The sequence below is a fragment of the Zingiber officinale genome, chromosome 4B (assembly GCF_018446385.1).
Source record: "Zingiber officinale cultivar Zhangliang chromosome 4B, Zo_v1.1, whole genome shotgun sequence".
Taxonomy (NCBI): Eukaryota; Viridiplantae; Streptophyta; class Magnoliopsida; order Zingiberales; family Zingiberaceae; genus Zingiber; species Zingiber officinale.
In genome coordinates this window covers 20509977-20526647 of record NC_055993.1, presented here as the reverse complement: position 1 = coordinate 20526647, position 16671 = coordinate 20509977, and the positions used below count along the sequence as shown (strand labels likewise).

Below are 16671 nucleotides of genomic sequence, written 5' to 3'. Positions count from 1 at the left end.
GAAGGCGTGCGATGGTTAGAGGCGGCGGAACATAAGATTGCTCGGGAGGAAGAGGCGAGCGAGGAAGGTCGGCCGCAGGCGCGATCGAGGGCGAAGACTCTGAGATGATTCTGTTGGGGCGAGAGAAACACGTGACGGTCAGAGAGGCGAGGCGGGAGGAAGCACCGCTGGGAAGGAAGTTGGGTTGGGTGAGCCCTTTTTGGATAATCACCCAGTGAAATGGCGACATCGCGAGGCCGGAAGAACCGGTCAAGGCTGACGAAGTCGAGATCTGTTGACATTGACGGCAGAGGGCGCCGGCGATCCAGGCCCGGAGAGTCGGGCGCCCCCGGACCAGCCGGCCGGTAGGAACCTAGGCGCCGGACGTGAAGTTTGACGGATCAGTCGATTTCGATCTGAGCGTTGAGGATAAGTTTATCCCAGGGGCCTTCGGAACCGCTTGTGCCCACAGGCTATAAATATTGGTTGGTTGAACTTTGATCGTTCAAAATTGTAAACACTTGTGCTTCTCATTCTTCTCTCTTTACTTCTTTGTTTGTTGTAAAGAGGCTTCTCCACTGATAGTAGTGTGATCGTCTTTCTTGGATTAACAACCTCCCGGTTATAACAAGTCGAATCAGGTGCCTCGTTTTTATTTTCTGTTTATTTTATTATTCTTGAGTGTTGGTTTGAAAAGTCGAGAAGGGTCGATTTAATTTTTTTAGACTATTGACCCCTTCTGACCCCAGGAAGTGCTTGACTATGGTGGGATGTCTTGGTGAAATCGAAGAAGAGAACAAGGAGTCGACTGAGCGACCTCTGCGTAGTAATCTCGAGCGAACAGGTCGGTTCAGACCGCAACGATGGTGGATTGATCAGAAGTCACAGACATGGTTCTGCAACGAGGCTGCTCAGACTTGAAAAAAGAACAATTGGAAATGGCAAGGCAACTCCGGACATCGTGGGCCGAGGAAGGTAGTCTTGAAGATGACCTCGGGAGAGGACCTTACTCGAACAATGTGTTGTATGTTAGAAGATTTGGAAGAATCTAGTGTCAGGATCCTTCACACTAAGCTTGCATGGTCGGAGAATTGGAGTGTTTGTAGGAAGGACATCTCTCTGGGTTGTTTAAGTTGATGTAATGGTGATTGGGCATAAATAAAGAGTTCTTACTTATATGTTTGGTCTTCGTGTTTGTGTGGTGGATATGTTAACTAAGATGTATTTGGTGATTAATATACAACATACCTCGTTCATAACCAAACAACACAGTGTGAGATTTGTGTTGAGCGAAAATGACAAGGTCGTCCTTTCGACGTATTGAAAAAGTAATGAAGCCACTTGACCTAATCCAGCGATGGTATGCGACTAAATGCGTGACATGTGGTGTGGTAAATGCTTCATCACTTTTGTAAATGATAAACCTGAAATACTTTATGTGTATATTCTCAAAGTAAGGATGAAACTATAGAAATTTGCTCTGAGATAGAAAACCAACTTAATAGGAAAATTAAGGTGGTTCAAGAATGAAAGCGGTGAATATGTATCACTTTCTTTGAGATGTTTGAACATGGGATGGACACACAACATATACTCCTCGCCACAAAATGGAGTTCTGGAAGATAATGTGCTGAATTTGACTGGAGTCATTTGAGCAGAAGAGTCTGTGGCAGGAGCGGTTTAAATAAGATGCCGGGAAGAAAATAGATAAAGTCCTTATGAGTTGTGGAATGAACAAGCGTCCTCCTCTGAATTCTGAAAGTGGAAATGTCTTGCCAAGTATTGGTGCACGATTCGAAAAAGGATTAAGATAGGACGAATACTATTGATTATTTATATACTGTATAGATTTGTGTATTAGTCCACATCTCTGGGATATACCAAGAACTCGATAATCAGTATGAAATGCTTTGTTCTTGACGTGTGTTTAGTATAAGACAGGAGAATGCTAGCTCCTCACAGGCGAGCGGAATAAAACAGGCAGAAGAAGAAGATGATGAGGAACATGGAGGTTGAGCCTAGACAAAAATTTGGGTGAAAAATCCTATGGATCGGATTTTATCGGTTTGTGATTGGAGAGTGAGCCAGAAGTTACTCGAAGCGATGGGCTCTTGATGAACTGTTGGAGAGCGTTGATACGAGATAGAATTTATCTTGCAATCACACTTGGAAACTTGTGGATCTTCCTCAGGAAGTAAACCACTAGGTTGCAAATTTAAAGAAGAAAATGAAGTCGAATGACACGATTGATAAGTATAAGGTCAGGATAGTAATCGAAGGATGCAAATGACGAGAAGGCCTTTGATCCGATGTCGAGAATAACTTCCCATTGGCTACATACTCTATGGAATCTCGAAATACATCGAATGGATGTAAAATCTTCTAGCGGAATTTAGAAATCTCATGAGAACTGGGGGTTACGTACTAGGGGTGGAAAACAAGGTTTGTAGATTGGTGAAATCATTATATGACTTAAAGCAAGCATCAGCGCGGTGGCATGAAAAATTTGATAATGCCGTGAAGGAATGTGGATTGAGATCGATCGATGTGATAGTATAATACAAAGCGGTGACTATGCCGTCTTGTGCCTCAGAGCGTATTTATCATTGGAAGTAATGATAAGATGATCTGATCCAGAAATGTTTAAGCTCGATTTGATATGAAGACATGGGCTGGTGATGTGATTATAGGAATCGAAATTCTTAGTGCGGAAGGACTTGTTCTTAGTGGGTCTCATTCGTGAATTCTTGAAATTCACGAAGGTGATCTGCGTTGGCGAATGAATCTTAGAATCTGGTCACGTCATCCGAAAATCGGGGTAAAAGTATCTCTCGGATAGAGTACTCTCGGGTGATTGAGTCGATGTGATGGATTGTCTGCAGGACTTACCTCTGTGGTGGTGAGTAGATATCTGGTAATCGGTGTTGAGCCTTTGGAAAGGATAACAAACTTGAGGTACTTGAGGTATACTCGTAAGTATGGGCACTATCTGAGATATCCTGTATGATCGAAGGATCTGACGATCATGAGTTGATGCTCGATATAAACTACTGTATGGTGGATATGTCTTCACTTTAGCGGTCTGTCGTTTCTTAGAAATCTTCTAAAATCGTAACCACGATGGAATTTGAGTTTATAGCTCTTGTGAATGTGGTGAAGAGTCAAAGCTGTGATTCTTAGAAGATATTCCACGATGGCAAAATGTGATAATTTGCATACATTCACGAGTCGATGATGATCGATCGGCGTAGAGTTATCGTATAATAGTAAGTCTGAGCGTATCATCGTGAAATAATACCATTAGGACTACTCTCGGCGAGTTATCATTTATATGTGAAGTCGAAGGATAACTATGGTTTGCTAACGAAGGATTAAATCGAGATTGGATTCTGAGCTCCCGCGAGGAATGGGCGATGTCGTTGTCGGCGATCGGTGTGAGGACTTGACTATCTTGTTGGAGATCCCGAAATTAGGTTGAAGGCGACTAATGTGACTAGAAACAACATGGGAATAATCGATGAAGGTGACTAGACCGGAAGTCGTGATGGACTTTTAATGATCGAGAGAGTATGCTAACTCTTGAGGATTATATGTGAGAAGAAGTGGGGTGAAGTTGGAAGCCTGATTCTTAGAACTTCTCACGAGACGAAGCGTGTTCGTGGCGAGCAGAATACACTCATGAGGCGGGTTGTATCGGGGAGAGTCTTGGGTGAGATTTGTCACTCTTCGAGACAGCGGTATAGTTCGAGGACAGTCTTGTCTGTGTGTAAGCTGCACGATCTTGAGGATTGAAAAACCTACCTATCCATACTTGGCTGACTGCTACGTCTATAACCTATCTCCGTTCGTGGGAAATTGTTGAATAAATGAATGGAGAAGAAATGAAAGAGGAAGCTCCGTTGTGAATGGGACTTTAGTCCACATTAAAGTTTCAAGGCATTTTGTTGGTTTATATTAATTCATCGTTGAGGATGTGAGCAATAATCAGGAGAGGCTCTCTCCAGCGCGTGGGTGAGTCAAATCTGCCTTGAACCAGGAACCATGACTCGTTTTGGCGTGACACATATCGGACCGGTCGAGGCAGAATTTGCCCACAGTGGAGCAACCGACATTTTGCCAGTAGATCTTTTCTCTTCGTGACGGATGCATTAAATTCGAGATTAATGAATAAAATCGAGTAATAATAATGGTGATATGGTGGTCGTTTATTCGATTAATAATGACCATTAAGATCATTAACTCTGGTTGATCCAGCTCCGTATAAGGAGCGAGATCGTGAAAAATATAAACAAAACAAAGGCTCTCCGTTTTCTTCTTCCTCCTCGCTGCGTCTTTTGCTTGCGAGGTGCATAGTTGAGGATACCACTCCGTGACCACCATGTTTTGTCGGATTCACGGTCGGTCGTTGTATCCTAGAAGCGGACACCTCGAGCGGGTCGGTTCTGGGTTACTGGGGAGCCTCGGTCAGCCTCAGCCGCAGGTTGGAGGTGATCGTGTTTTAATTTTTTTTTCGTAACAATATGTGTTGAACTTTAATTAAATATATTTATTAATTAAATAAATACATAAATGTATTATTAATTAATAAATATTTTAATAATTATGGTTCAATTTACTAAAAATGGAATCGGACCAACTCCCTTAGAACTCAGGTCTGATTTAAATTATTAATTGATTTAAGCGGACGAATTGATTGATACTTAAACTTCAATTGTTTGTTGATTTAACTCGGTTATTATTGAATTAATTAGGATGATCTTGATTAGTTGGGCTAATCAATAATGACGGATTAGTTCCGTTGTGTCGGTTGATCGAAACATAGATTTGTTCTAATGAGTCGGACTTAATCGATGGGTAATGGACGAATCGACGAACACGAGTTTGATTAATAAGTTTGTGATTGACTCAAATTGGCTTAAACAATAGCATAAGCATAGGTCGATTAGATTAATTCTAATAAGGACAATAGAAGTTTAACATCAGGACTCTGATTGGCGAGTAATGGGGTCGACTTAAACTCTCGAAAAGAAGATTTGTTTTCTTAATTTATAATGATGGTACGCTGTATAAATTGAATTACTGGTTTTTGTACTAGTTAGTCGGTTTTGTCTTGACTTTAAATTCGATTTTTAGGATGACACGGACGATTACCACGTTGACAGTGTGGCGTGAAACCGACTCGGAGGAGATTCGGAGATAGAGTATAAATGCCTTATGGAGTCGGCGGACGTGTTGGCAATTTGGATAGACTATTTGGGAAACTTGAGCGAGAAGAGTTTCCGGGACGATTATAGGATGCAGGCATTGATGCATTCGTTGCGAGTATCTCGGGATAATAACGGACTATGTATGGGGTTTCATGAAGGGACGTCATAATCTTGTGAACTACTTCACCGTATAGGTGAAGAAGAACGAAGAGTGCGAAGATGACGAGGATGCTCGAGGAAGAGATCCAGAAATGAATGATAGAGAATCTGAGCTGCCCGTCGAGATTATCTAAATAAGTCCGTTAATAAGGACGGTGGTTGTTTGCTACACTAGTGTTTGTCTAGTGGGAGTAGTCTGGCTATCTAGTTTATTAGTGTTACATTTCGCGTTTATGTCTGACGAGCGATGTCATTTCGTTGGTTTTGAGTCATGTAATAATTTACGTGTTTTATGACGACGAATTAAATAAAAGTTATGTTATATGTTAACTAACTTGAAAATGATTAGTTCGTTTCATGATATGATTAGTTAATATAAATATGATTAGTTCGTATTAAATGATTAGTTCATTAGTTGGGATATGTGTAATATAATTGTTCGGTGTTGATTAGATTAGAACATACAAATGATGAGTGGAAACAATGTTATCACTTGATTTTGTAAACTAACACTAATTTACATTGAGTCGATAAATAGTTGCACGTATATGAATTACAATGAAATAATTTGTGTTTATTTATGTTCATAAACTAAACATATCAATAGTGGTGAAATTATATGAGATAACTCCTTGACTCGAGATCTGATATGTTCTTGAGGACAAAGTTCTAGAGGCTATAACTCAATTCTTGGAGGGCGGTTGATGGTTCACTGAACGACGAACACCTTGACCTTACATAATGGAAAGGAATGATTCCATTGCTAAGGCGTATTGATTAAATCGATGATAGATGACACGGTATTTGAATATGAGCCATTATCTTTGGCTCATGCTGTCTGGCTAGCCCTGAGAGAAGTACGGTGGAGTCGGTCCGAGTAAGCTCCGTCGACTAACTATCGAGTTTGATAGTTGTAGCTCGAATGTTACCATGGCTCGACATCTGGGAGATGGGTGGCATGATCGAAAAGCTTAAGGCAGCTGGTTATCGTTAGATGAATAGAGTTCGACGATTATCCGTTCCCTTCACGATTGGACAATGAAATAGAACGACCCAGTAGTGGAGTATCAAGACTTTCACGATGTCTCACGTCGTATGGAACTTGAGGCGGAGAGGATTGAATCATGAGTTCGGGTCGAATTGATTGAAGGTTCGGTTCGAATAAGAACAAGTGGTTCGAGAAAGGGGAAGGAAAGGGCTAATGCGAAAAACGAATCAAGAAGAAGGAAAAATGGACGAAAACCTAAAGCGGGTTGACTTACTTTATTTGACAAGAAGGGTCGTTTGCTCGGGATTGTCTTGAGCTAAAAGGTAAATCCATTTTGTCTTCTTTCCAGCGATATATTGGGTGTTGTTAATGATTCGTATCCTTTGTGGATTGTAGATTCGAGAAACGAACCACGTAGCTCGTGATCGAGCTACGTATGTAGTAGTCGTACAATGGATATATGTGAGGAAGCAATGCGTTGAAGTCGAAGGAATTGGCACTTGCAAGCTCGACTACGTGGTGAAGGCACCTTGTTTTACGTGATGTCCTATGCTCACGAGTCAGTCGGAATCTGATTCCGTTATTGTCTTCTTGATTTAAGTTCTGATGCTATATGGAACTTGAATTAACTCTGTGTTAATTGGATATGATTATGTAACAAATGATTTTATGGTTCTTGATGTAGAACGAAATAATAATAGTTTTTCAAACATTGCTCTTACTAGTAATCGTTAATGATGAAATTTGGCATGCTAGATTAGGACATATAGAACGAGCGAATGAATAAATTAGCTAAGGAGGCCTATTAGGCACTCGTGCTAAGATAACTTTTCTATGTGGCGTTGTCTTGGGGAAGAAGACTAGAAAACCATTTGGTAAGGCTATTAGGGCTGAATCACCATTGCAATTAATTCATTCGGATATTTGTGGTCGATGAATGTGAAGGCTAGAAATGGAATTCTTATTTCATTACATTTATCGATGACTTCACACGTTTGATCGTGGTATTTGATTTCTCAATTGAAGCATTGGATTGCTTTTACTTACTTGAGCGAAGTTGAGAATCGATTGGAGCGTAAGGTTAAAACCTTGCGCAGTGACCGTGGAGGAGAATATTTGTCCGATCGGTTTAAAATAATATGTAATGAGAAAGGGATTATTAGACATAACTATCCACAGGCAAAATGGGTTCTGAAAGAAGAAATAGAACTCTTCTTGAAATGGTTGGAGTCATGATGGCGCGATCTAATTTGTGATCTCGAGGCTATGAAAATGGGGTTCTTGAAAGAAGAAATAGGACTTTTCTTGAAATGGTTGGTTCATGATGCGCGGATCTAATTTGTCGATCTCCTTTTGGGGAGATGTTATTAATGCGACTATATACTTAAAGTGCCTTAGTCGGTTCCATTACTAGCATGAGGCGTTGACGGATCAGATTTTAATCTGAGATCTTGGGGGTCACCGCCTACGTTCATGATAAGACTCACAAATATTGAACCGAAATAAGAAGTGTATCTTTATAAGGTACTGAGACTATGAGTTATGTTTTTATTGGTGAGCGACAAGTAAACCGTCTCTGAAATAGAGTCAAGAGATGCTACTTTTATAGAAGCGAGTTCCCAACACGAGGTGAAGTTGATAAGACAATTCCTCTATATGAGATAGGAGGAGGATAATGTTCCTTTATCAACGGATCGGGAGATGCCCGAATCTAGTCAACCGAGTGGGAGTAATTTGCCACTGAATGAGTCGATTTCTCAGCGGTCCAACCTTCGAAGAAGTAGTCGTCGATTATTCCTCGGAGAAGGTTTGATATTGAGAATGAGGCATTGATGGTTCTCCAGTTGATGATGAGGAACCTCGAGCAGTTGAGGAAGCTTTGAGCGGCTCGGTTAGAAAAGAATGGAAAGTTGCGATGGATGAAGAAATGGAGTCGATGAGAAGAATCAAGTTTGGGATTTAGTGATCTTCCTCCGGGCCGGGGTGGAATAAGTGGATTCTCAAGTATAGAGGAAGCGGATGGATCGATTAATCGATCTGGCTCGATTAATTGCGCAAAGGATATACCCGAATGGAGGGTATTGACTTTGAAGAGACATTCTCTCAGTTGTGAAGTTTGTGTCGATACGTGTCATCTAGCTATAGTAGCACGATATGACATGGAATTACATCGGATAGATGTAAAAGCGTTCCTTAATGGCGATCTTGACGAAAAAATCTATATGGCAAGAGGAAGTATGTTGTTGAAGGCCAGAAAAGAGTATGAGACTTGAAGTCTATATATGAGCTAAAGCGTCGAGACAATGGAATATAAGATTTAATGAAGTAATATTATCTTATGGTTTTGAAATGATCGATGAGGATCATTGTGTTTACTAAGAAAGGAAAGGAAAGCTTGTCATTTTATCATTATATGTTGATGATATGCTAATAATTGGAAGTGACGTAAAGTGTGTGATAGAAGTGAAAAGTTGGCTTTTAACAGATTTGACATAATAGATATGGGAAAAACAGTACATCTTAGGAAGATCGTTAGAGACCGATCGAAGAGGCTTTTGGGTTTGTCTCGAGAAGCTTATATCTCAGATCGCAACACTGATATGTCGGTTGCAACATTGATCGACGCCTATAGCAAAAGGCACATCTTGAGCAAAAGTATGTATCCCAAGACTCTGAGGAAATAGCTGAAATGAAGAAGAAACCGTATACCAGTGTTATTGGTAGTTTGATGTACACTATGTTGTGTGTCCGTCGATATAAACTATGTTGTTAAGCTTAGTTAGTCGTTTCCGTCGAACCAGGATCGAGACACTTGGAAAGCACGGCGAAGAGGATATTCAGATATCTTAAAGAGTGATTATTGCCTCTGTTTCCAAGGATCAGATATGAGTCTTAGTGGTTACTCAATACAGTTAGGCGGGGGACCTTGATGACGGAAATCCACATCGGTTATGTCTTCTTCTGAATGGTGGTGTCGTCTCATGGAGCAAAGCAAGCTTGTGTAGCCTTGTCGTGATGGGCGAGTATGTACGGTGGTGTCACAAGAGGTTGTCGCTTAGAAGGTTCTACAAGCGTGAGGATTCTTTGAGGATAGTGGAATCTGTTCATGTATCCGTGTCTTGTGGATCAGCAGGCTGCGATAGCTTTTTTCAAGGATCTCAAATACCACAGCAAAGGCAAGTATATAGAAATTAAGTATAATTTTGTAAGGGATATTGTTGACAAGAAAAAGATTATTCTGAGTACATCCCTACACGGAATATGTTTGCTGATCCTTTTACTAAGCCATTGACTAAAAAGTCATTTCATGGGCATGTGAAGTCTTTGGGACTTCGAAGAATGTAACAATTGTAAAGACATTTTGATAAATGAAAAATGTCATGATCTATTCAGTGTATATGTCTTGGTTACATTCGAATAAAAGTCTTGATAAGCATGTTGGCAAATTGGGATTGGTCCACTCACATGGACAATCATCTCTATTTGTTAAGTACTAATAGAGGCAAGACCGTTGCTTATGGGACAGCTTATGTAGCTGTGAATAGAGACATACTCATAAGTTAAGGTCGTCTTGATATTTGTGTCAAGATGAGATCATTTGTGTAATGATTGGAGTAAATGCACCCACCATTTACTGAATCTTCTTAAGGCTAGATTGGAATTCATATGTTGAATTCAGGATTAGACATTAGATATGTTTAGATTGAAATCTGTATGATGTTAAATTTTTGAAAAAAACATGCTCTCTTTTGAGTAAAAAGAATAACATCGTAGTATGTGATTTATATCACATGTGCTATAGCGACAATAAAGATAGTAGGAGAATGGATCTCTGCTTCTCTACTATGTGAGACCTTGAGATTATAAGTTAATCTCAATCTTGCCCTAAGTGACTATTTAGTTGTATACTTGAAGTTCTAATTAGTGTTTGCTACTTTAGCATGTTTCCTATTGGCTATGGGTACATCAAAATTTGTACAATGTTAAATTTTTGAGAAAAACATGCCCTCTTTTTAGTAAAGAGAATAACATCTTAGCATGTGATTCATATCACATATGCTATGGCGATTATAAGTGTAGTTGGAGAATGAATACATGCTTGTTTACTATGTGAACCCCTTGAGATTATAAGTTAATCTCGATCTTATCATAAGTCACTATTGAGATGTTTACGTGATGTTAATAATTTAATGCAGGGGTAAAGCAAGTCGTTTATATCTTTGATTAGATTACATGGACATTTGTGTCTACGATTTGTTACATGGTAGTAAGTAAGGTGTGACAATCTTCTTAGCAATTAAATGCTCATTGTGCTTGCTAACACATTTCCTAATGTATGGAATGGATGTTCTTATTTGGTCTTTGTGACTAATTTCGCTCTGGTTTTCGTGATTGGATCCTCATAAAGTCTACGTGACTTATTTAGTCTTTGTGACTAATTTTGGCTTACTGATCTGCTCATGTAGTCATGTGGTGGCGTGATTGGTGCTATGTGACCGCTATGAATTGACTGGACGAGTAGGAGATGTTGAGCGTTGCATCGATGCTGACGTCGGAAGACGGGGTGTCGATCCGTCTTCCTCCGTTAATCTACCATCAAGCGCATGGTTGGTAAATTCTTGCTAGCTATATTAGATGGCGTCGAAGCGATCGTTATCGAGGGGTGGAGCGGTGACGGTCGGATCGGGGTGATCGAAGTAATGAGGTGATCGGCAGCAAAGGGAGAACATCCGTAGGTTGGGATTTGGCTCGTGAACCTTGAAGCGCTTTCCGACAGTTCCGTGATCGTGCTTCCGACAACGACAATCTCTTCATCGATCGGCGTCTTCGGTTGCGATTCTTCGAGAGATCACTATGAGTGGTTATCGCATTATTTAGATTTTGTTTCATGCTCTCAAAACTACCAACACATACGTATTCCAAATTTTCCCTTCATCATTGCTTTTGTTAGTAAATTAACTTCAATGATCAACAGAATTATGAGCAAGTTAATCCCTATACCTCTCAACTCATACATATGCATACTCCTTGCAAAGGTATTGCATCTCCGTTACAGATTTACAATAGTTTAGGTGATCCATCTCAAATAAACTTCAAAGAAATGGTAGCCACTCCAAGTAGTTTAATTGTACTTGAGTAGTTGAGTTTCAGTCATTTCAGTAATAGCCCCAGCACTTAAGCTACTGACAATAGATGGTGGTTCACTTGTTTGGTTACCTCATTTTCACATGAGGTCTTAGTAGAGTTCTGTCAAAGTATACAAAATATTTTATTAGCTATATTGATGTTGCAGAAGCAACTGCAAAACACATCAAGGAAACAGCACGGGCAATGGGTTTGAAGTTAGTTGTCCCAAGAGTACAAGGATGATTGTAAATGTACAAAGTAGATTTTTATTATGAAAGATTATTCTAAAGCGGTGACCTAATTGTTTGAAGTATCTCCTATTTTTGGTTGCAAATCAAAATCCAATTTGACATTCATGTTTGTACTATTAAGTATGATAATCCTCATGAATGTTTCTCATCCAAGTTCCATGCATAAGAGCACTCACAACTCCTCCCTCCCCCTAGCCTCTTGATGGTCGGCTAAAAGCTAACCCCGTGATTTACCTCCGTTCACATAACCTAGAAACGGGCGGTGAGGAGCGTCTAAGATGAGCATAATAACCTTTTGCTATAATATATAAGAGCACTCACATCATTATCCATCAACCATCAAAGTGTGTACTCTGCAAGAAAGCTAGGCTCCATATGGCACCATGCTGGTCAGTTCACATGTCCAGTTTACAATGGCAGGCTCAGGAATTTGAATTGCAGATTAGCAAATTAACATTAGTTTTTCAAATATTATATAAGGAGGTCAAAATAACAGTGATTTTTTCAAAATGGATATGTATCCTAGTGTCAAATATGATTTCTTCAAAGTGCGAGCACAGGTACTTGTCAGGAAAAAGGTCCAAATTTAGGACACATGTTAGAGGGCATATTAAACTATATATACCTGCTTGCATACTAGTGCATAACAGTGCAGCTAGAACAAGCATGTCATTGCAAGAATAACTTAGAGAAACTTAATGCTTCAAAAGAATGATGTACAAAAAAATAAAAGAACAGAAGCACATGCAAGTGTAGAAGAAAAATTGGAGAAAACCAAGAGTGATGTAACACCTAATCTCAAATCAAAACTCACAGAACATTTGTACGAGTGAATATCTTTAGCAAGAATAACTATCTCACAGAGAAAAGATGAAAAAGAATTTATTATAAAGATTAATCAAACTAAAGTTTTGACTGAAAGATGATCAGTTTATTAACATGACACTTCTTTTATAGACTCAACCTTGTATATTAAGGTGGCACTATTTTTATAGACTCGAACTCAAAGAAATAAATATTAAAAATACAACTTTCCCATTAAACTTCTACCAAATTAAAAATATCATACCAAAATAGAACAATTGCCAATCATTTCAAATTTCACATTGATGACTTTTTTCTTTGATTCCTTGCGTGGATTAAGGAGATTGATAATAAACTTATAGAAAGACAACACAAACAATAAATTCATAAATAGACCTCACCATCTCCCAATTAACAATCATCAAACAATTCAAAAAACTTAACATAATAAACAGAAACCAGAGTATAAGATTTACCTTCACTGACCTCCAATGAGAATTTGGCCAACGTACAGGATCCAAATCGCTTATGCTAGTAATTGTTCCCATGTACCTTCGCTTAGTACAAATTGAAATAAGAAAAGCTGTTTATGCAAGGGAATCAACTTGGCTAGACTTCAGAATTATACTAGCGTATTTCAATCAAATGCAAAGAAACATAATATTTCACCTGCGAACACTGCATTCTTCTGTCTCAAAAAGCATTCGGAATCGCATACCAACAGAAACACGCATATGAAAAACAGCCTTGATGTACTTGGAAAGTGGTATCATAAACTCAGATGGACTTGCCCTGTATTAAAAATAGGGAAATTATTTTAGTGAGCACCCTGATACAGAAAAGTGATATGTACAAACTATTGTAGCTACCTTGGGTTATAGAATACAGTAAAATGACTGTTCGTAGAGGCAGCATGAGCTGCAGCAGCAAGGAGCCCTATGTGCATGCTGTCACTTGATAAAACTGAAGATGGCATCACAGTTTGTGGTCGACTTGCACGCCTTATTCCCAACAAAAGCTGATTCTTCTCATTCCTATATGTAAGAAAAACAATTTTTATTGAAAGAAGTAGAGAAAATTTTATCTGAAACCTCACAGAAAGCAGAAGAAAAATTATGCAGACCAGATAAAAAGAACAGAATCACCGGCAATTAATCTCTTAGCACTAATGAACACACTCCAACCTGTGGTCAGAAGATGCCTTTTTGGTTGACCTGCAATCATCAAGTAAAAAATTAGGATGATTCAATAAAACAACTTATTCAGAAGCTAAACAGAGAGACTGGATTGTTGCCATAGTTGCAGCTGAATTTGAGGGGTCTAATAGTTATATCTCCAAAATTAAATTAAAGGCCTGTAAAACAATAAAGTTGTTAAGAAATTAATGACTCAGTTCTAATTATTCCAGGATCTCAGTGGGGAGCAAAACTCAAAAGGATCTTTAACAAACAACAATCAATTTTGAAGAAATTGACTATGAAGATTTGTAAATCATCTAGTATCAAGTATGTCTAATTGATTTAGTTTCTCTCTAAGCTTCAGACAAGATCATCACATGCTGCATCATAATGCATAATTAGAACTGAAGATTATATTAATAAATATGACAAAGCAGATACGAGGATTCGTGAAAGTGAGAGAATACTGAGTTTCTAAATTAATAAGAAGCAGATATATCAAAGTAAGATTAATGAAGAATGTCAATATAGATAACAATAATACAATTGGAGCCATACTTCTCCAAAGCAAAAGTTTCTTTATCATAAGGATGTCAGAGCTGCATCAACTCAGTAGCTTACAATCTCATTCTTCTCCAACATGGCCATTGGAATCAACAAAAAATTGGTGTTCATATAATCATATGGATAAGAAAAGATTGTGACTTATTCATTTCCCAATACAAACTTCCAAAGGAGATTTCCTTTTATGTCAGAGGTCCTAATACATCATTTCTTTGACATGAAAAGCATTGTTTCTCTTGCCTTTTTGAATGATAATAATAAGGGAAGTGGTAATCATGTAACATAAAGGGAACATCAATTATGCTGAAATAGTATTCAGGCTTTGTATGATCATTTTTCACAGGCAAATAAAGCACATTTTATCAGTGGAACACAAAGCCACAAGAATCATATATGGATTTTCTGACAGCAGAAATTGCCTTAATAACAGAACATATGTTGCTGATTTGAGTAGTATTTCTGGTTAATTTACTGCAAATAAACTGAGATTAGAACTCCATTCCACTTACCTCGGTAAATGTGCCGAAACTTCCACTCAAAATCATGAAGATCACGTGCAATAAGTTCCTGAGCTGGTGGCTGTTGGGAGAAATCCTATAATACAGTGAAATTGCAACAATGAATAACTTAATTTCTCTGCTGATTCCAATAAATTGCCATAAGAACAATGCAATTTGCTTCTATGTCTAACCCACGTACCAGTGGTGGAAACACTTTCTCAGCTGCACGGCGAGGGACAGAAAATCCTCCATGAGTGCTGGTATCACTTGCAGTTAATGTTTTGCAGAAATAGTTTGTTGGCTGCTTGCTCAGAACACCCATCTCGATTGGAAAATATGCATCTTTCTGTTCTTGCTGCAGATGATACAATGTACAATTTTTCCAACATTAAACTAAATTGACCATAGGAACTGCTTATCTCAACTAATTTACCAAGCTTAAAGGTTGCAGAGTCATCTGAGCATAAACTTCGTCAGTTTCAGCATCTGCCTATAATTTGTAATATCCATTAATTACATAGATTGTTCATTCTGAAATGAATATTGACGTGTGACTAGATAATAAATTCATGAACTCACATGCATTGTTACATTGTGAAGTTGGCAAAACAACTGAGGAGGCAAACTTGGATAATTAGGAATATGTCCCTCGACTTCCTTGTTTGTGGAAACCGCTACCTTAATTAAAGACGACATTGAATAAAAAAAATAATAGTATGTCAGCATCTACTTCTTCTCGCAGGTGGTAAAAACATTTTTAAAAATTTAAAAATAAAAACACATTTGCACAATTTTACCTGCTCGCTATGACCCTGAGGAAAGTAGACCACCCTAGTACCGGCCGTCGGCAAACATACAAGTGGTCCGGCGCAGGCATGCCAGAGCTCCGAATTCAAGCATCTCTTCTCCTCAGCTAATATAACACCACGAAGACCAAGGTCACGTATGTTAGCACGACGACTAAACGAATACACAAGATAAAAGCGATTAAAAAAGCACCTTCCTGTGCTTGCTCGCCAATACCTACGGTCGAAAGCTTCATCTTTTACGGACCACTTTAATCAATACCTCACCTGCCACTTCATGGACCACATAACTCAATGCCTAGAAGTGAAGCTCCAAAGAAGCAATCATGAACTAACCTAGGGTTTCAAAAGCTCTTCAAACTGCCAAAACAACGTCATTGCAGCCCTAACTCCGAGAAGTGGCGACTAGTAAAGACAAGCATCGCAGAGGCAAGGCGAAGGCTGGGTTGACATGCCTAAAATAACTTAGAGCGACGCATTCCCCGTAAGAAAGAAGTGACGCGAGCAAGCGACAACCTTCACGGCGCCGAACAGGGTGACGTCGTGGACGCGCATTCGTTGGCGGGGTAGGGAGGGGGGCTCATCCGAGCTCGGAGAAGCTCTCGTTCTTCGAGGTCGCCATGGGAATCCACCTCGCCCGAGCCCTCCAAGAATCTCTGAACCCAACGCAGTAAAGCAACAGAGTGGCCAGCGACGGATGAACGACGATATCATCAAATCAAGTAAGATTGCGAAATTTCATGGTTACCCTCGCCCGCAAAATTCAAATTAATAAAAAAATACCTGCCTTCCACCTCATAAAATCTATATGCGTGACATTATAATCAACATCGGATTATCCAGAACTCAAATCGAACGGCTCATATTTCATTTCATTTAGCTCTTTATTTTGGTAGCGCTGCGCACACCGTTTTTCCCTCCTTTTGATTTTACCTTACTTGTCATTGGATGTTGACGTGAAGAAGGAGCGGACCCACTTCAGTTCTAATAGATTCTTTCACAAAGAATAGGCAAAAAAAGATAAAATTTCACAGCAGCAATCCCCAACGTCCAAGCGGGCGCCAATTGATCCGGACCGTTCCTGTGGGATTCCGGCGATTGGCCTACC

General features: G+C 39.3%; 1 protein-coding gene across 1 annotated transcript in view; it reads right to left on the bottom strand.

Annotated features, from left to right (window-relative positions):
• LOC121974837 (auxin response factor 12-like) overlaps positions 1–16289 on the bottom strand; it is a 42305-nt gene extending 26016 nt beyond the window's left edge. Inside the window, exons 1-11 of the mRNA XM_042526096.1 lie at positions 15900–16289; positions 15757–15830; positions 15555–15670; positions 15337–15435; positions 15191–15247; positions 14957–15112; positions 14767–14851; positions 13639–13729; positions 13385–13549; positions 13185–13307; positions 12992–13067 (exon numbers count right to left, since the gene is read on the bottom strand). Of these exons, the coding sequence (XP_042382030.1) occupies positions 12992–13067; positions 13185–13307; positions 13385–13549; positions 13639–13729; positions 14767–14851; positions 14957–15112; positions 15191–15247; positions 15337–15435; positions 15555–15670; positions 15757–15799 (1011 nt within the window). The 5' untranslated portion in view covers positions 15800–15830; positions 15900–16289. The remainder of the gene's footprint in view (positions 1–12991; positions 13068–13184; positions 13308–13384; positions 13550–13638; positions 13730–14766; positions 14852–14956; positions 15113–15190; positions 15248–15336; positions 15436–15554; positions 15671–15756; positions 15831–15899) is intronic.
• Between the last annotated feature and the right edge of the window lie 382 nt (positions 16290–16671).